This window comes from Apodemus sylvaticus, chromosome 7 (assembly GCF_947179515.1).
Source record: "Apodemus sylvaticus chromosome 7, mApoSyl1.1, whole genome shotgun sequence".
Lineage (NCBI taxonomy): Eukaryota > Metazoa > Chordata > Mammalia > Rodentia > Muridae > Apodemus > Apodemus sylvaticus.
In genome coordinates this window covers 604,499-625,618 of record NC_067478.1, presented here as the reverse complement: position 1 = coordinate 625,618, position 21,120 = coordinate 604,499, and the positions used below count along the sequence as shown (strand labels likewise).

Below are 21,120 nucleotides of genomic sequence, written 5' to 3'. Positions count from 1 at the left end.
AACCCCCCAAATAAAATTACAGCATTAACACAGTTCTAATTAAAATCTCTTAGGAATCCCTTAAGAAATTTTACCCCACTCAATGAAACTTGTAAAACTGATGCTAAATTTAAAACTAACTAAATAAATCTCCTTAGTGTAACAGAGAAAATTCTATGAAAAATGAGAGTGATTTGAATGATGAATCTTTTTAAAATGTCTCTTAATAAGAGGGGTGGATATATTTATCTGGAAAGAAAACAAAGATATCACATAAAATGAGTAAGATTCTACCCACATTATTATGAAATTTTCTCAAAATTAAACTGTTGACTGAAAAAACTACCTTTCAGAACCACTGCTGAAATAGACACCAGTTAGCATATAGATGGTAGTAAGAACCAAGGTGAAATGTTAGGCAGGGAACATAGGAGACCTTGACTTTCATCTTAAACTCTTCCTTTAAAATCTTGCTTACCTCCCATGGTGACTTCATATTAACCACTCCTGCCTACAAATGCAACTAAATGAGGGCCATTCATAGTTATATGGGGGTGGATATATATATACACACCCATATATATATGGGTGTGTGCATGTGTGTATGTATGCATATCCAAATGACAAAAGTTGCAGCATTTATTTGATATGGTGTGAGCATGTGTGTGTGTGTGTGTGTGTATGTGTGTATATTACTTTATCTCCTCTGCCTTTTCTGAGTTTTTTTTAAACTTCAAAAGATGAAGGAAAGGAGGGAAAAACTCAGAGATCCCAGGAGAGTTTTTCAACAAGAATGATCCCAAGTAGCAGCTGGGAGAGCAGGAATCCAGTCCCTCCTATCTCTGAGTCAGGGAGAACAATCAGTTTCCTGTCTTCATGGACCGTGTGGAGGCTTTTGCAGGTCCTTAAGAACTAACTGTGTGGAGAGAGGCAGTCTGCACCCTCCCCAGGCTCTTACCGTGTTCAGCTCTGATTCTAAGCTGCAGTTTCTTATGTGTGGGAACACTTCACTGTACTTGTTTGGGTAAGTAGATGCCAGGTAGTCCTTCACCTCCTCCAGGTTGCTGGCTGTCAGAAAGCCATCTTCAAGGTCAAAAGAATTGGTCAGCAGCAGAATCACCCTGCAGAGCAGAGCACCATCTTGACCTTCATGACCAAGAGGCCCTAACACCTCTGAGATTCTCATTGAGGAGAGGGATTCTGGATTAATGACCCTTTGAAAGGAAGACAACTCTGGATGCCTGTGCAGAAGCTTCAGATCTAAGCAGAGATGGAGGATAGGAACCCTCATCCTACAATGAGACTGTTTAATATCTTGATCAGTAATATCTGATGAAATTGGATGGAGTGTTAGAAATGCAGTATCACAATTTAATATGGCTAATGCCACTGAGTAACCAATTAACTTCAGAATCACTTAAGGTTAGATTCATATCAATATTCAAGTTATTTGAATGTACACTAACTTCCATTAATTTTAGTCCACTGTAGAGATAGCTACTTATGGTCAGTGATCACTCTAATGGACATCTGAACATCTGAAAGATGGTCCTTTGTTTGAGGAAAGCCACAGACAGTAAACTGTGTAATCTCTGAGCCTGTGACCTCTAGAGAGGTCTTGGTTACACTTGAGATGGGGAATGGGACTGAAGACACTGGCATTGTTTGCTGTATTTCTGCTCAATACAATGACCACCTTAGACTGCCTATTCCCCACAAGGCAGGTAACTTTATGACCCCACAGCTTCTGGTGTTGGTAGAAGGCAGCCAGTAGCAATTGAGAAAGGAGAACGGAACCTCACATGGTAGCCCCCAGCAATGGTTGGTGTCTTTTATCTACCCCTTGACTTCTGGGAACCTAGGCCTTTCCAGTCACCCTTTCAGCTCAGAGTTTTGGAGCCTTGCCTTTCCACTTGAGGTCCAAGGTTCTGAGGGACAGCTTAGACTCACTTGTTCAAGCAGTTTTCATAGTTGAAAGTGGCCTTGAAGCCATAGATGGAGAAGGTGACAATGCTGGCAAATATGGCGGAAGTAGTATTGATGACAGACACAATGAGGGTATCCTTCTGGCAGTCGTTGGAGGGCTCATTGTAGCTGGCAAAAGCAATCAGGCCACCACACCCTAAGCCCAGTGAGAAGAAGATCTGCGTGGCTGCATTGATCCAGGCCTTGGGGTTGGCTAGCTGCTCAATCTGGAAGGCAAAGAGGGATAGGACTGAGGAATACTGGGCCCCAATCCACAACTCCCTCTCCCAGGACAAGTAGGCTTAGAGAGGGTAAAGAAATTACCTCCCAACCTCTCCAACTTCCGCAGCTGTCCAGAAAATTTCTTTTTAGTGAATCACATTGCTAAATCTCAGGTAAAGTAATCTCTGATTTAAAAGATACTAGACATTCCCCAGATGCCTCATTCTCTTTCATAGGGATTATCAGCAAAACAAACAAACAAACATAAAACCCAGAAAGATTGCCCTTCTGTTAGCCCAGATGCTATGTATATTCTGAGGAAACTGCATTGCCTCAAAACCACTTGCAGCCAAAGCATATCGCTAATCCAGAAGGCACTGTTTAAGCCTTGACTGTTTCAAACAGCTTCCAGTGGACAGTTTTCCATCACAACCCTGGCTAAATTCTAACAGCCATTTTCATCTATGCCAGAGGGAAAACATGTTCCCTCCTGGCCAAGAAGGCCTCTTGGGGCTGGAGAGATGGCTCAGCAGTTAAGAACATTGGGTGCTCTTCCAGAGAAGAGCTTGGTTAAATTTCAAGCATCCATATAGCAGTTCATAACTACTGGGGTAACCTCAGTTCACATTGTGTGAAGGTGTATCCTTGTATTTTCAGCTGCTGATCACTGTGCTGGCAGAGAGCTAAGTATTGGCAGGATCTTAGCATTATCATTTTATGGCCCCATCCCAGGCTTTACTTTCCTAAATGTTTGTCCTTCCTCACCTGCCTAAAAGCAATCTTAGAGATTTTCGAGCATTGTCTTGCTGCTGATTAGCTGTCATAAAGATCTGGTGGCCAGTAGCTGAGGCACTATGTACCAGGGTGGAACTTCTGGGCTGGAAGAGTGATGCTGGGGGATAAACTGAGGCAGGAACATCGAAAGCAGACACAGAGGGTAACAGACATGGACCAGAGTGGAGTGGGAGGTAAAGGGTTGCTGGCTAGAATTTAGGCCGAGTTTAAATGGTAGCTAGAAGACTACCCAGAAAAAGGCCTAAGCTTTAAACTCTGTTAGAATTCTCTGTGTCATTATTTAAACTGCTGGCAGTCTGCAGAATGTTGTACAAGGCATAACTGTAACTCCAGTTCCAGGGAATCCAACACTCTCACATAGACATATGCCTGCATATGTCTGTGTGAGACATATTGCCTGCATGTGTCTCACACAGACATATGCAGGCAAAACATCAATGTCCATAACATAAAAATTAATAAGAAATATACTCCTTTGTCAGGGGAGGCAGCCTGTTACTGGTGCAACAGTACTTTAGTTACACAATAGCTGTCATGATTGACACAAACACTCTTTCTCTGGCTCTATAAGCAGGCACAGTTTTTGAGTTTGCTGTGTTACTCTCTTGCAGCATTAGACCTCATAAAAGTCTTCTCTTGTGTGAAGTTTTCTTGCCTATTGTTGTATAGCTATTTCCTCCCAACTGAAACATTTCCTTCTAGAGGGTGGCACCTTAAGATTCAGGAGGTAATGAAAACTAACAAGGTCTCAGGAGGCCCCTGGAACTTAACAGATTCACAAGGCCACCCCCGAGATTAATCTTGCTGGAGAGAAGAGGCCAGTTGTGTAGAATGCTCCAGGAATGTAGGTTTTTTTAGCCATTGCCTACGCTAGGGTGGGCTTTTCTGTGATACAGTTTCCTTTGAGTCACCCAAGCTCCTCTAAGTAGCTTTAATTTATGCATTGGTTCAAGTTAGCTTTGGACAGAATTGTTTCTCTGGTATGTTGTTGGTGCTGTGTTTAGGATGAACAGCATTTGTTCAGTTTTTCCAGAAAAGGTCATACAACATCAGCTTTTCACCTTCATCATTTTTAGAGTGGGATGAAGGAGGAACAGGAAGAAGAGATTGTGGAAGTGACAGCAGAGTCAGAAGGACAAAAGATGATGACACCACCACTGCAGCCATGGCCATCATTCAATGACAGGGAAGGTAGAGTTCTGAGAGAAGAGTAGAAGAAGGGAGAATAGATCTCAAAGACAGTCAAGGCTGAGAAGAGTTGAAGGCTACAAATTGCCTCTGCTGCTAGATAAAACCTAGAAAACCACAGAGCTAAGAGCTAAGTGTTTAAGATGCCCTCCGTATGAAAGCTGTCACACTAAGGGAGTCCCCAGAAGGACTGCTACAGATATTGGTCTCCAGGCACAAAATTTGCTAAATAAATAATATGTACTATTTCCATTGAAGAACACTGGCCTGGAGAGGAAGGTTAAGGAAGAGATCATTGCAACCTGTAGGAAAAGGGTCTAAGGAAGCATGGGGACAGAAAAGGGACATAACTGAAGTGGCATCTAGACAGGACTTTGGTTGAGACCTGGAACATAATGGGAGCAAGAGAGGAACAGTCATTGGGGTATCAAAAGTGTAGGAAGGAATGGACAGGGGAATTCATGCTCTGTAGTGCATAGGATTCAGAATGACTTGTCAGAGGAGGTGGTCCAGCCCCATAAATCATCTACAGCTCTTGGTCCAGCCTTGGGTTCACACCATCCACCTTGGTTACAACTCTTCTTCCTCGTACCATTTTTCCCAGGCATACCAAAGAGGACTAACATGTGTAGCAGCACCCTTAGGATTTCTTTCCTGCAGCCCATACCTTGGGTGTGAACATGTATGCCAGGCCATTGGTGGCTCCGTGGAGTGTGAGGCCCCGGACTAGGTAGATGATGAGCACAAAGAGTGGCATTGATGCGGTGAAATAGACCACCTGTGGGAATCCAGGAGCAGAGTCAGCCTCAGTTGGAATAGCTATGAAACAGTAGGCGAAAAAGTTCACTTGACATTATCAATATACATCACTGATATGAAGATAACTATGTTTACAGATTTTTTAATTTAAAATATGTGAAATTAAATCAATAATATAAATCGTGTGAGTTCTTTAAAATTAAGAGATTAATTCAAGGGAAGTGGGGTTTTTTTTTTGTTTTGTTTTGTTTGTTTTTTTGTTTTTTTTAATGGAGCCTAAAGTTTTCCTGCCAGAGAACAGCACAAATAACTTGGATATAGAGCCAAACACCTGATTATAACTCTAGGAAGGTGGTATCTGCATGGATCATGGCACAGTCTTTGGATCAAATGATTTAGGAGTCTGCCCACAGCTGGTAACAACTGTAAAAAGTACCAAAATTCTTTTACAGGGTCTGAAAGTTTTCAGGATAAAAATAGGGTCCCTTTTATTACCTCTAACTTAAAAGTAAAGAAAGCCAAGAATGAAAAAGAGTTCTCAGTCATTGACACAAAAGACAGCAGAAACAAAAAGGACCCGGAAATGTGTCATGTAGGTCTGCCTAGCAACTAGGTTCACTAGCACTGTGATTAAAGTGTCCCTTGCTGTAAATATCATGTATAATACTCCCCACATTTGCCTTTAAAATTTTCCCCTTGGGGCTAGAGAGATGGCTCAGCAGTTAAAAGCACTGACTATTCTTCTGAAGGTCCTGAGTTAAAATCCCAGCAACCACATGGTGGCTTACAACCATCCGTAATGAAATCTGACATCCTCTTCTGGTGTGTCTGAAGGCAGCTACAGTATACTTACATATAATAATAAATAAATCTTTAAAAAAAACAAAGTAATATAGAATATCTAAGAAATACAAGAGTCCCTTTGTATTACAGAGATGACCATAAAAACTCCGTGGAGAGACCATACAATCTCAGTGGTAGAATTAGGAATTACTTTTATTTGTATTTTCCATAGTCCTAAAATGAACTCAGTTATTTTTGGTAAAAATAATACCTTTTTTATTTTGATAAAAATAACCGCTCCAACTAGAGCTGGGGAGATGGCTCAGTGGTCATTTAAGCCCTTGTTGCTCTTGCAGAAGCCCTGGGTTGGGGTCCTAGGACCTGCTGAGATTCAGCTCAGCATCTAGGTAGACTGAGGAAAGCAGCAAGGAATGAGGTAGGGCATCAGCAAGGGCCAAAGAGCTGATGACTTTTGGTTCTTTAACTCTCTCTTGCTATTCTAGGGCTAAGAGTTGATGGCTTCTGGTAATCAACTCCGGCTGACAGCACAAGGATTAAGAAAAGAAACTGAGTAAATTGTGCTCTTTACTCTTTGACTGAGAGGCCCCTCACTGGCTCACTGGCCAGACTAGGAATTCCTTAACTCTTCATGATCCAGAGAGACAGGAAAATAAAAAAGGAGTGAAGCATGAACTGGAAACTTAGGGGTTCTTTGGAAAGTCAGTTGGAGGGTTTTTGCTGGGGCAAACACGTGAAGGAATGTTTAGTAGGAATAGACACAGGTGAAAGACTAAGGCAGACTCCTGAAGGAACATTGTTGCTAAAACAGAAACAGGAGAGTGAATGTTTTGCTGAAGCAAGCATGGAGAACTTTTGGTGCTGCTTCTAGACACATGGCAGGAATTTGACACTGGGCCACGACAAGGAAGTGAGCTCAGACATCTTGGTCGTCATGATAAGACCCTAGAAACAGTGATCTCAGGACTCTGTTTATTGCCTTGCTTGTTCCTTGACTATTTGTGTTTAGTGCCTTGTTTGTTCTTTAACCTAGAACTGACCTTATTATCTGCATGTAATTAACATGGTATAAAAGACTGGGAAAAAATAAACCTGCTTCAGCTTCAGATCTGCTGGGGTCATGCTATATATATAAAAAAATCCCCTCGACTCTGAGAATGCATCCTTAGTCCAGTAAGTATGGCATCCATTTCTCCATGGCTCTCTGTGAATACCGTAATTCTAGTATCCTTCCATCTAGTTTCCTTTCTGTACCATGACAAAACACTTTAAACAAAAGCAACTTAGGGGAGGAAAGGGTTGATCTGGCTGACACTCTTAGGCTACCATGCATCACTGAAGGAAGTCAGGGCAGGAACTCAAGAAGGAATTTGAAGCAGAAGTCAATATGGAATACTGCTCGCTGGTTTGTTCTCAAGCTCATGCTTAACCAGCTTTCTTATACAATGTAGGACCACCTACCTAGGGAGTGGTGCCACCCACAGTGGGCTGGGCCCTCTTATATCAATTAATAAGGCCATATTGGCTTATTAACATAATGTTATATAAATTAGAGACTTTAGACACTATCATGTTTATAAATTGATAAAGTAATGCAGTGAATAAACTTGATTCAAGATGATAATAATCAAATCCCTTAAAGAAATGCCAATCTGATCTAGAAACTCCTCAACTGTGATTCTCTTCTTAGATGACTCTGGGCTTGTGCCAAGCTGACCGTTAAAGCTAACTAGGACAGATGCTTTCCTCTCCATGGCCCTCTGTGAATACTATGGCACCCTTCTCTTCATGGTCATCCAGGAACAGCACCATCCTATTGGGGACGGCCCACCTTGCCAGTTGACTCAGTGCCCCGCAGGATGCATAGATAGACCATCAGCCAGGCCAGGATGAGGCACAGCGCTGGCTCCCACTGCACTCCTCCATTTTCCTGGATGGATGGTGAGATGTTGAGTGTTTTCCTGTACCAGAAGTACTGCGTCGATGAAGCCTTCTCACATTCCTCATCGTAGCCTGTGTGGTTACTATTCAGTGGGCAGACAGACCACGGCAGGGGATCCTTTGAAACGAAGTGAGAATCAACAGAGAGGTAAGGGGAAAGTCAAGGATTTGGTGGTGTGGTGCAATAATAGCCTTGGCAGAGGGATCATAGAAGGGGAGGTGCCTGGTTCCCTAAAGGCAAATGGTTGCAGCCTTTGAGACTGACAAGGAATTGGGTTATCAGGTGGTATGGATGGCAAAGAGGATGACTGGTTTGGTTTGGACATTGAACATGCCCTGAAGATCCTCATCCAGAGGCCTGTGTCTCCTAGATGGGAATGTTCTGTGGATCTTTAGGAGGCAAGGCCAAAAAAAGAAGTCATCGGTGTGTTGAGGAGCTAAGAAACCCCGTCTCTCACTTTCTATTCTGGTTGCATTGTTACTTCTTCCTATACATGTTTAGGCCATGATGTTCTACTAAACTTCATTTTTAGTAGAGGCCAGGATGTAAATTAACAAACCTTTTCTCTTTATAAGTTAGCATCTAGCTTATTGTGTTCTAGTAGATCTGACTAAGGGTTGCTACTTATTGCAGTTCTGCAGGTGGTTTTTGAGGACTACTGCACTCTCTAATGGGTCTAGAAGTCTTTGTTACTAGTATATTGACAGTAACCAGGCCATGTACAACAAGAGAATGCTGACCTACCATCACCATCACTGCAACAGCCAAACTGGGAGTTTGAACTCCAACATCATACAGCATTGTTAGGATGGTCAGAACATGTTGATGATGGAGCTAGAGAGATGGCTCAGCAGATAACACTAGATGCTCTTCTAGATGACCTAGGTTCAATTCCCAGCACCCACATGGCACTTATAACCATTTGTAACTCTGCTTCCAGGAGACCCAATGCCTTTTTCTGACCTCCACAGGCACTGTTTAAATGTAGTACACAGATAGACATGCAGACAAAACACTCATAGACAATGTTTTAACTAAAAAAAAAAATTGCAATGACTCATGGGTTTTCTTCCCTCCCCTTAACTTAAACAAGCTAGAGAAAGGAACAATCGGTTAGTACACTTTCAACATCCACAAGCCAGCTCATTTTTAGGATACCCTTAAGAGTATAGACAGATGTTTCACCCCACAGTCCTTGGGTGTGGAACAAGAGGGAGGTGGGCTCCAGTGCCTTAAAGCTATTGCAGCTCTTGAGCCAGAGATCCTGGCTCTAGTAACTTCTTTTGAGCACTAATCAGCGGGATCTGAGCCTAGCAGTCTCAGAGCTTGGCAGTAAAACTCTCTTCTGCTTTAGGTTGTTTGAACAGGGTTATTTGGCGCCTAAAATCAAATTAATTGATGTCAATCTATGATTATAACTACAGGCCAACTGTTCAGAGGTATTGAAGGGGACTGAGGAAAAGAAAGAAATCTGATCAGAGTTGTGGGTGGTATGGGAATAAGCCTGCTTTAAGATAAATCCCTTGTTGACCAGGTTTTAATCCTATAAGGTTGGATTTATAGGACAAAAAGGTGCTACTCATAGAAGAAGCCTGAGAAATCTCTTGGCTTCAAGGCCACATGTCATAACACCTAGTGGCATTATCTAGTGGGCCAAGGCTACTCTACATAACACCAGGGAGCAAGGTCTGTACTCTAGGGTACTCATTCCACTGAGACCCTGACTCCAAGCAGGCCATCTAGTGGATATGGGGCCAGCTCTGACCTGGATGTTCCCACAGACAGCTACCAACTGCCCACATCTCCTTTGTTTTTAGAGAAATTTCTCTCCCTTTAGTGTGGAACATCAGAATCAGAAGTGCAATGGATGTTTGAAAATATGCCTTTCCCCAGACTTCCTTTAAGTTATAATCCACAAACCTTTCCATTCCTTCTAGAGGCCTGTACCCTCTTCCCTACCTGGTATGACTAGGTCTCTGCTTACCTGGAAAGAGTGGAAGAGGTACCAGAGAGCCCAGGAATTGATGACATTGTAGTACACAGAGACCAAAAACGATACCACCAAGCTAGCAATGCCTGAAAAGAATAAGAAGTCCATGCTGTGAACCAGGTGTGGGTAGCCCAACCTGCAAGCATCTCTAGGACAGACATGCTGGGACCATCCAGGACAGAAATACTTCCCCCTCCAGGCTTTTTCTAAATATGACCTCACAGCTGTGACTTGCTTGCAAGGCTCAATCTCTCAACTTCTCATGTTTTTTGACATTTAAGTGCTAGGTCCCGGGCTCTGTGCTTGATGTTCTATTTCCGTGAAGAGACACCATGACTGTAGCAACTCTTATTAAAGAAAGGATTTAATTGGGTCTTGCATACAGTTTCAGAAGTGTAGTCCATTATCATCAAGGCAGAAAGCATGGAAACACACAGGTGAGATTTACACCTGGATCTGAAAACATCAGAAAGAGAGAGACACTGGAAGTGTCTTGGGCTTTTGAAACCCCAAAGCACATCCCAATAACACACTCTTCCCAACAATGCCAAACCTCCTAAGCCTATCGAATACTTCCTCCTAGGAGCCTATGGGCCCATTTCGTGACAGTGTTCCCTTTAATAGAAGAGAAAACAAAGACCACCCAGCAGAATCAGGATATAAAGCTTCAGGAGAGAGGTATCACCTACTGCCTGCTGTGACAATTATTCCCTTTTATATGAGGTTGAGTCACTGGGGCCAAACTATCCCTCTGTTATCAGGAGAGATGGAGTGTAGCAGAGGCATGAGGTGTGGAGGGAAACAGACCCATTGCCTTAGTCACACTTGTAAAAAGACTAAATTAGCTCTGTAGAGAGGGAGAGTTGCTCTGAAGTGGTCTGACATTGGCTTCTAGGTGCACTGTTCCCAGCTCTTGCTATCCCACATGTACACTGGACCATTTTTAAGTTCTGACCTAGGTCTTGGTGGGAATACATCAGTATCATCACCATGGAGGGGAAATATGGCCAGTAAGTGGTTGTCAGTGCCCCTAGGGACTCAGCTGCTCTCTTTCCTATGCTAGAGTGAGGACCCGCCCTTGCTCCTGAGCAACTGTTCCCCTTTCTGGGAAGATCCTCAGAATAACTGTGGGCATTGATGGCCATACCTCCTGGGCTTTTACAGGGGAGGTGAGCCATGTCTTCTTGAGGTGTAAGAGAAGAGCAAATGGAGGATATTCTGAAAAGGTATTGTTGGGGTTTTGTCTAAGCTCCACCCCACACCTACCTGGCAATAGCCAGGTATGCCCCGCCCCAGAGATCTGGCCCACTATAAGAGAGGCTACTTGCTCCTCCTCTCCCCCTTTGCTCTCTGCTCTCCCACACTCTCTCACCTCTCTGCCCCTGGGGCTCTTTCCCCCTCCACGTGGTCATGGCCGGCCTCCACTCTCCACTCTCTCTATTCTCTCTCTCTCTCTCTCTCTCTCTCTCTCTCTCTCTCTCTCTCTCTCTCTCTCTCTTCCTCCCTCTCTCTTTACCTCTCTCTACCACTAACTCCCATCCCCTACCCTGAATAAACTCTATTCTATACCATGTCTGTGTGTGTGTGTGGTCCCTCAGGGGCAGAGGTGCCCAGGCAAGGGCCCGCCTGGACACCTTCCCCCACGCCACCTAGCCACACTCACCTAACCTATACTCCCCCCTTTTAAGCCCTTTCATCTTGCTGCCGTAAGTCCTTTCAGGTATAGTGGGAAGCAAAGCCATTGGGTATGAATAAGTGACTTGGCTCCCAAACTCTGGCAACATTTATGGTGCTCCAAAGCCCCTGTGTGGTGAGGTGAAGATGAAATAAGCTTACACACTTGCATGCCATGTCAGTATCAGACACACACTAAGCAAAGGACAGTTGTGTATATTCACAGATGGTAGATGGCTGGGACTGAATGAATGCTTGTGTGTCAGGAAGCTAGGTCCAACCATTCACAGAATCTCAAGCTGAGATCAGAGAGGAGATGCCCTGAGGTGGGAGTTTCCCTAAGAGTTCCTGCATGTGGGGGTCAGAATCCAGGGCCCTCTCTGCCCAAGTTCCATGGCAGCCCTCCCTGAGCTGTCAGTCCACCCAGTCACAGGTCCTGATCATGAACAGCAACCCACACACCTGTGATACCCAGGAACATGAATCTGCCAGGAACTGAAACATATCCCACGTACCCACACCACTGAGGTAAGGACTGATGGTCCTCCAGGCACCAATGCTGCCCTGCTGCATGCGCTGCCCCACGGCCAGCTCCAGGTACAAGAGTGGCATCCCCTCCACAATGAGCATGATGATGTAGGGGACCAGGAAACTGCCTGTGGACAGGAGCATCAAGGTCAGTGTGGGCAGATGGGCTTTACACTGCCTCCCCTGGACCCCTGTGCAACTGTGCTTCCATCACCTGACTTTCCCCATCCAGTCCTCCCTCTACCCCATCCATCTCCCCTCAGAGATTTCCACTGAACCTCCATTCTTCTGCCCAAGTGTCTTCCTCCTTCCACACACCCATTCCTCTGCCATCCCTCTCACCATCAATCTTCCCTCCATCCTACCAATCTGACATCTTATTCATCAATTCACACATCCAGGTTTCTCCATTCATTCGTGTGTTTTTTTGTACCCATCAATGGGTGACATGTAGACACGGTCAATTGTTTAAATCTTTGAATACTTCCATGCCAAGAGGCAAACTGCCACTGGCCCCAGCAATTTGGGTGTCACTCTCTCTGTCTCTACTGGCCAGCGCTTCTATCTACCCTCTTTAAAAAAACAAAAACAAAAACAAAAAAAAAACACCTGCGTTGGTGAGGTTGGGGAGGTCAGAGGACAACTTTGCAAAGCTGTTGTCTCCTTCTCCCTTTACGTGTGTCCCCCAATCTGGGGATTGAACTCAGGTTGTCAGGCTTGCTTGCATGACAAGTACCTTTACCCACTGGGTCATCTCACCAATACCGATCTTCTTTTGTAGCACTTAAGGGCTGGTGAAGGACCAGACCACTAAGTTGCTAAATACTTTGACCATCCCCCCTGAGTGCTTCTGTCTGTCTTTCTACAGCTCTGATAGAATCTGTGTGAGGCAGAGTGGAAAATCAGCAAAGCTGTTTCCTGCCCTGGAGGGTTCACCTAGGTAGAGGGATTTCAGATTCTCTATAGCTGCCTGGGCTATAGAATGTTCCTCCAGGACTGCTTACTTTTAGAGAGCTTAGTGACTTAGCAAATACAGGGATGGGGAAACTAATTGGATCCTCAGTATGCAGAACTTTATGCCATATCTCCCTTTTAAAGAGGATCTTTGTGTATCTGTTTAAACAAGTACCTTTCAGTCTAACATTTTAGTTTGGTAACAGTGACTTAGAAAACCTTCAAATCCACAAATTCCTAAGGAGCAGTCTGTGAATGGAGCTGTAAGTACCCCATTGCCAGACAAATGTACAGAGGCAGGAAGGGACACAGGCTGTCCACAAGGTCTGCTGCATGGATAGATGGCTGGAGGCCGATCCTCTTTTCTACCTCCTGAGCTCATGACTCCCTGGCTAGGGACCTGAGGAACCCCCACGAGGAGAAAAGTAAAACCCTGACACAACAGTAGCAGGGATTGATGGTGGTTTGTAGAAGTAACTGGCTCCTTGGCATTATAGAAAACATAAAAACACCAGCACACACAAGCCCTAATGGCCACATGCCGGGAGCCTGCCTGGCCTGGAATGGTTTGAAGCAGGACATAAGCATTCAATGTAGAGGTAGCTTTAAAGACTGATGGGTTCTGGCCTTTAAACTCTGTATGCTGAATGCTGAGGCTGCTAGCTTCTGGGAAAAAAATCCTAATAACTTTCTTGCTTATTCTGAGGTTAAAAACCACTGGCTTAGGTGATTAGCACCTGTAGCCTCACAGCAAGAGATCAAGTAAAGGATTAATTGAAGGCTTTTTTCCTCTCTTGTCCAGAAGCCTTGCCTCTGCCTGTCAGGTGAGAGGGAGGTTTGGAACAATAAACATTTATTGAAGGAAAAACTTTTTTTTTACATTTTGTGTTAGATATTTTATTTACATTTCAAATGTTATCCCCTTTCTTCGTTTGCCCTGGGAAAATCCCCTATCCTATCCCCTCTCCCTGCTCTCTAACCCACCCACTCCTACTTCCCTGCTTCCCTGACCTGGTTATTTCTCTACCCTGGGTTAATGAGCCTTCACAGGTCCAAGTGTTGTGATCATAAAAAGAGAAAGAGGTTAGAGAAGGAATATGGTATACGGTGGTGTGGGGGAAGGGGGTGCCTCTATATGCTGAATGCTGAGGCATCCTTCCCGCTGAGGGACCAGACACACATTAGCATAGTATAGAATAGAGTTTATTCAGAGCATGGAATGGGAGTTAAGAGGGGGTAATAGAGGCAGAGAAAGGCAGAGAGAGGGAGAGAGGGGAGAGAAGCAGAGGCCGGCCATGACCAAGTGGAGGGGGGGAGGGGAGGAGAGCCCAAGAAGGGCAAGAGAGAAGCTGAGAGTGAGAGAGGTAAGAGAGAGATGAGAGAGAAGGGGGTGAGCAGCCCCCTTTATAGTAGGCCAGGCAACTATAGGGAGGGGCATACCTGGCTGTTGCCAGGTAACTATGGGGTAGAGCTTAAACAGAACCCTAACACCAAGGGCCTCTCCTCTCATTGATGTCCAGGATGTCCAACCATCCTCTGCTACCCATGTGGCTGGAGCCATGGGTCCCTCCATGTGTACTCTTTGGTTGGTGGTTAAGTCCCTTGGAGCTCTGGGGGCACTGGCTAGTTCATATTGTTGTTCCTCCTATGGGGCTATTAAACCCCTTCAGCCCAGAAGGAAAAACTTTTACACAAGCAAATATACATAAACTCACATATATTCATATACACATTTATGCACACATACACCTTCATGGATTCTGGCTGGGTCAGCTACTTATTTATTTCATAATTATATACTTACATACACGTATTCATACGTACATAAGCATATGGAGCAAAAATCCAAGTGCCAGTGCAGAAAGAACTCACTCATTCTAGATGAAAAGTGAACTCCTATCTTTATTGCACAGAAAAAGAAAAAGCTTCTACCCTTTTATTGCTAAATGAATTAAGCCCAAGTTTATAAGAAGAAAGCTTTGTCCTCTTTAGTAAGACTAAGCCTGCCTTGCTGTTAAGAAATAACCTATTCTTTCTCCTGGTAAAAAGCCTGTATTAGGTTTCCATACCCAGGTGGCACCAGGAGTGCAGACAGGCCTGTGAGAGCAGGTAGGACCACCACTGCTGCTCAGAGGAACCCATCCAGGAACCCTTAGGACACAGAAGGTGAGAAGCTGCCTGAGACAGGAGCCTTCTGGTTTCCATCTGCTCCCAGAGCTGATCCTGGGTCACAGAGCTACATACATAAATACCACCAGGAGAGAGCTGGTCTCCCAAGAGTACTGACACACAGGCTTGCAGGAGGGACAAGCCACAGTCAGTGACAGGAAGACCAGCTAATACCAGAGATAACCAGATGGTAAAAGGCAAGCACAAGAACATAAGCAGCAGAAACCAAGGCTACTTGGCATTATCAGAACCCAGTTCCCCTACCACAGCGAGCCCTGATTACTTCAACATACCAGAAAAATAAGACTCTGATTTAAAATCACATCTCATGATGATAATAGAGGACTTTAAGAAGGACATAAATAACTCCCTTAGAGAAATACAAGAAAACACAGGTGAACATGTAGAAGACCTTAAGCAGAAAACACAAAAATCTCTTAAAGATAACACAACCAAACACCACCAAACAGGTGAAGGAACTTAACAAAACGATCCAGGATCTAAAAATGGAAATAGAAACAATAAAGAAATCACAAAGGGAGACAACAACAACAGAATACAAGAGATAAAAGAGAGAATCTCAGGTGCAGAAGATACCATAGAAAACATTGACACAACAGTCAAAGAAAATACAAACTGCAACAAACTCCTAACCCAAAACATACAGGAAATCCAGGACACGATGAAAAAACTAAACCTATGGATAATAGGTATAGATGAAAGTGAAGATTCCCAACTTAAAGGGCCAGTAAATATCTTCAACAAAATTGTAGAAGAAAACTTCCCTAACCTAAAGAAAGAGATGCCAATGAACATACAAGAAGTCTACAGAACTCAAAACAGATTAGACCAGAAAAGAAATTCCTCTTGTCACATAATAATCAAAACACTGAATGCACTAAATAAAGAAAAAATATTAAAAGCAGTAAGGGGAAAAGGTCAAGTAAGATATAAAAACAGACCTATCAGAATTACACCAGACTTCTCACCAGAGACTATGAAAGTTAGAAGATCCTGGGCAGATCTCATACAGAACCTAAGAGAACACAAATGGCAGCCCAGACTTCTGTACCCAGCAAAACTCTCAAATTACCATAGAAGGAGAAACCAAGATATTCCATGACAAAACCAAATGAACACACTATCTTTCCACAAATCCAGTCCTACAAAGGATAATAGACAGAAAACACCAACTCAAGGAGGGAGACTAAACTCTAGAAAAAGCAAAAAAGTAATGTTTCAACAAATCCAAAAGACAACCACAGAAACATAAAGATAACATAAAAAAATAAGAGGAAGCAACAATCACGATTCCTTAATATCTCTTAACATCAATGGACTCAATAAAAAGACACAGACTAACAGACTGGATATGTAAACAGGACCCAGCATTTTGCTGCATATAGGAAATGCACCTCAATGTCAAAGATAAACACTACCTCAGAGTAAAGGGCTGGAAAACAATTTTCCAAGCAAATGGTCCCAAGAAACAAGCTGCAGTAGTCATTCTATTATCAGATAAAATCGACTTTCAACCAAAAGTCATCAAAAAAGATAAGAAAGGACACTTCATATTCATCAAAGGAAAAATCTACCAAGAAGAATTCTCAATTCTGAACATCTATTCTCCAAATGCAAGGGTACCTACTTTCATAAAAGAAACTTTACTAAAGCTAAAAAGCATACATTGAACTTCATACAATAATTGTGGTGGACTTCAACACCCCACTCTCATTAATGGACAGATTACAGAAACACAAACTAAACAGAGACACAGTGAATCTAACAGAAGTTATGGACCAAATGGATTTAACAGATAATTATAGAACATTTCATTCTAAATCAGAAGAATATATCTTCTTCTCAGCACCTCATGGTACCTTCTCCAAAACTGACCATATAATAGGTCACAAGACAGACCTCAACAGATATAAGAAGATTGAAATAATCCCTATCAGATCACTACAGATTACGGCTGGTCTTCAATAGCAACAAAAACAACAGAAAGCCCACGTACACATGGAAGTTGAACAATGCTCTACTCAATGATAAATTGGTCAAAGAGGAAATAAAGAAATTAAAGACCTTTTAGAATTTAATGAAAAAGAAGCCACAGCATACCCAAACTTATGGGACACAATGAAAACAGTGCTAAGAAGAAACCTCATAGCTCTGAGTGCCTCCAAAAAGAAAAGGGAGAGAGCATACACTAGCAACTTGAAAGCACATCTGAAAGCTCTATAACAAAAAGAAGCAAATACACCCAAGAGGAGTAGAGGGCAGAAAATCAAACTCAGGGTTGAAATCAAAGAACTATACAAAGAATCAACAAAATCAGGAGCTGTTTCTTTGAGAAAATCAACAGGATAGATAAATCCTTAGTCAGACTAACCAGAAGGCACAGAGAGAGTATCCAAATTAACAAAATCAGAAATAAAAAGGGAGATATAACAACATAAATTAAGGAAATTTAAAAAAAGTTATCAGATCCTACTACAAAAGCCTATACTCAACACAACTGGAAAATCTGGATGAAATGGACAATTTTCTAAGACAGATACCAAAATACCAAAGTTAAATCAGGAGCAGATAAACCATCTAAATAGTCCCATAACCCCTAAAGAAATAGAAGCAGTCATTAATATTCTCACAACCAAAAAAAGCCCAGGACCAGATGGATTCAGTGCAGAGTTCTATCAGACCTTCAAAGAAGACCTACTAGCAATACTCTTCAAACTATTCCACAAAATAAAAACAGAAGGAGCACTACCCAATTGTAGTTTTCTATGAAACTACAATTATACTTATGCCTAAACCACACAAAGACCCAACAGAGAAAGAGAACGTCAAACCAATTTCCTTTATGAACATTGACATAAAAATACTCAATAAAATTCTTGCCAACCGGATCCAAGAACACATCAAAATTAGTATCTATCATGATCAAGTAGGCTTCATTCCAGGGATGCAGGGATGGTTTAATATATGGAAACACATCAATGTAATCCACTACTTAAACAAACCCAAAGAAATAAGACACATGATCATTTTATTAGATGATGAAAAAGCATTTAATAAAATTCAACATCCCTTCATGTTAAAAGTCTTGGAAAGATCAGGAATTCAAAACCCATACCTAAACATTGTAAAGGTAATATACAGCAAACCAGTAGCCAACATCAAATTAAATAGAGAGAAACTTGAAGCAATCCCAATAAAATCAGGGACTAGATAGACATGGCTGCCCTCTCCCTATCTATTCAATATAGTACTTGAAGTTCTAGCTAGAGCAATGAGACAAAAAAAGGAGGTCAAAGGGATACAAATTGGAAAGGAAGAAGTCAAACTATCACTATTTGCAGATGATATGATAGTATAGTAAGTGACCCCCCCCCCCAAAAAAAAACCCCACCAGAGAACTCCACCAGTTGATAAACTTCAGCAAAGTGGCTGGATATAAAATTAACTCAAACAAATCAGTAGCCTTCCTCTACTCAAAGGATAAACAGGCTGAGAAAGAAATTAGGGAAATGACACCCTTCACAATAGTCACAAACAATACAAAACATCTTGGTGTGACTCTAATCAAACAAATGAAAGATCTATTCGACAAGAACTTCAAGTTTCTGAAGAAAGAAATCAATGATGATCTCAGAAGATGAAAAGATCTTCCATGCTAGTCGATTGGCAGCATTAATATACTAAAAATAGCCATCTTGCCAAAAGCAATCTACAGATTCAATGTAATCCCCATCAAAATTCCAACTCAATTCTTCATAGAGTTAGAAAGAACAATTCTCATTCATTTGGAATAACAAAAAACCCAGGATAGCTAAAACTATTCTCAACAGAAAAAGAACTGGGGGAATCAGCATCCTGGACCTCAAGCTGCACAACAGAGCAATAGTGATAAAACTGCTTGGTATTGGTACAGTGACAGGCAGTTAGATCAATGGAATAGGATTGAAGATGAACCCACACACCTATGGTCACTTAATCTTTGACAAAGGAGCTAAAACCAACCAGTGGAAAAGAGACAACATTTTCAACAAATGGTGCTGGTTCAACTGGTAGTCAACATGTAGAAGAATGCAAATCTATCCATTCTTATCCCCTTGTACAAAGCTTGAGTCCAAGTGAATCAAGGACCTCCACATAAAACCAGATACACTGAAACTAATTGAAAAGAAACTGGGGAAGAGCAGGGCGGTGGTGGTGCATGCCTTTAATCCCAGCACTTGGGAGGCAGAGGCAGGCAGATTTCTGAGTTCAAGGCTAGCCTGGTCTACAGAGTGAGTTCCAGGATAGCCATGGCTACACAGAGAAACCCTGTCTCGATAACACCCCCCAAAACAAACAAACAAACAAACAAACAAACAAAAAACCAAAACCCACCAATGGCTTATGCTATAAGATCAAGAATTGACAAATGGGACCTCATAAAATTACAAAGCTTCTGTAAGGCAAAGGACACTGTCAATAGGACAAAACACCAATCAACAAATTGGGAAAAGATCTTTACCAACCCTACATCCGATAGAGGTCTAATATCCAATATATACAAAGAACTCAAGAAGTGAGACTCTAGAGAAACAAATAACCCTATTAAAAAATGGGGTACAGAGCTAAACAAAGAATTCTTAACTGAGGAATATCAAATGGCTGAGAAGCACCTAAAGAAATGTTCAACATCTTTATCATCAGGGAAATGCAAATCAAAACAACCCTGAGATTCCACCTCACACCAGTCAGAATGGCTAAGGTGACAGAACTCAGGTGACAGATGTTGTTGCGGATGAGAAGAAACACTCCTTTATTGCTAGAGGGATTGCAAGCTAGTACAACCACTCTGGAAATCTGTCTGGTGGTTCCTCAGAAAATTGGGCATAGCACTACCTGAGGACACACCTATACCACTCCTGGGCATATACCCAGAAGATGTTCCAATATGTAATAAGGACACATGCTCCACTATGTTCATAGCAGCCTTATTTATAATAATCAGAAGCTGGAAAGAACCCAAATGACCCTCAATAGAGGAATGGATACAGAAAATGTGGTATATTTTCATAGTGGAATACTACTCAACTATTAAAAACAATGAATTCATGAAATTCTTAGGCAAATGGATGTGCCCTCCCTACCCCCAGCCTTGAGTTGGCAAAACTGCAGATGGTTTTTCCATCTGGCTGGAGCCAGCTTCTGGCCTCACTGCAGTGCATAGCTCTGCCAGAGCCTAGAGGAGTTGACTGCCTGCTGAGCTCACTTTGCAAAAGAATCCAGCAGGAACAAAACAACAGAACTCAGTTGAAACAAAGGATGGGTCTTTGCCTATATAAACTCAGAACCAAAAATTAAACTTTGGGCCTTGATCAGAAAAACTTGGTCTTGGCTCATTTCTCACGCACACCTGTGCTTTCTATTCCAGCCCCAACCCTCTTTCCAAGTGAACTCAGTTCTCCGTGGCTGCAGACAGCTACCGGTGGGTTGGTGAGCAATGGGAGGGGGAGGGGATAGGGAGTTTTAAGAGGGGAAACCAGGAAAGGGGTAACATTTGAAATGCAAATAAAGAAAATATTTAGTAAAAATAAAAAAATGAAGAGAGAGAGAGAGAGAGAGAGAGAGAGAGAGAGAGAGAGAGAGAGAGAAAGAAGCCTGCTTGCTCATTCTGCTCTCTCTGCACCTCCTTTGTCCCTCTTTCTCTCTGTTCCTGCCCTCGTGCCCTTTTTATTTTTAAGGGGAAGCCAAAGAGGGAAAATCTATCAGACTATATGCTCTCTAAATTTCTAAGTTACTCTACTTTCCTCCCCCTCTTTCTTCCCCCTAATCTTGCTTTCTCCTCCTGTTCTGATGTAATAAAGCCAATAAGATGTAATCATCCCTAGTTTTTGTACCTTTTCTAGGAGAATAATCACATGGTTTTTCCAAGCATCCTTACTTTTGTTTTTTGTTTGTTTTTTGTTTTTAACAAAAGTTCACTAAAAGTTCAAACATAAATTCAAATCATAAATTGAATAAGAAATTTACAACAGAGATGTTTACATGTGTTTTTATTAAGAGTAATTATCTGGCTAAGCATTAATTTTCTGTCACTGGCTTCATAGGTTCATAGAGAGTTAAAAATCATAATTTTTATGACTAAGTTATCATTGAA

General features: G+C 42.4%; 1 protein-coding gene across 1 annotated transcript in view; it reads right to left on the bottom strand.

The window, feature by feature from the left end:
- Nucleotides 1-21,120, bottom strand: part of Slc6a20 (solute carrier family 6 member 20) — an 88,460-nt gene that overhangs the window by 8,248 nt on the left and 59,092 nt on the right. Inside the window, exons 2-7 of the mRNA XM_052186866.1 lie at nucleotides 11,831-11,971; nucleotides 9,636-9,727; nucleotides 7,541-7,768; nucleotides 4,817-4,927; nucleotides 1,930-2,171; nucleotides 938-1,100 (exon numbers count right to left, since the gene is read on the bottom strand). Coding sequence (XP_052042826.1) covers nucleotides 938-1,100; nucleotides 1,930-2,171; nucleotides 4,817-4,927; nucleotides 7,541-7,768; nucleotides 9,636-9,727; nucleotides 11,831-11,971 — 977 coding nt within the window. The remainder of the gene's footprint in view (nucleotides 1-937; nucleotides 1,101-1,929; nucleotides 2,172-4,816; nucleotides 4,928-7,540; nucleotides 7,769-9,635; nucleotides 9,728-11,830; nucleotides 11,972-21,120) is intronic.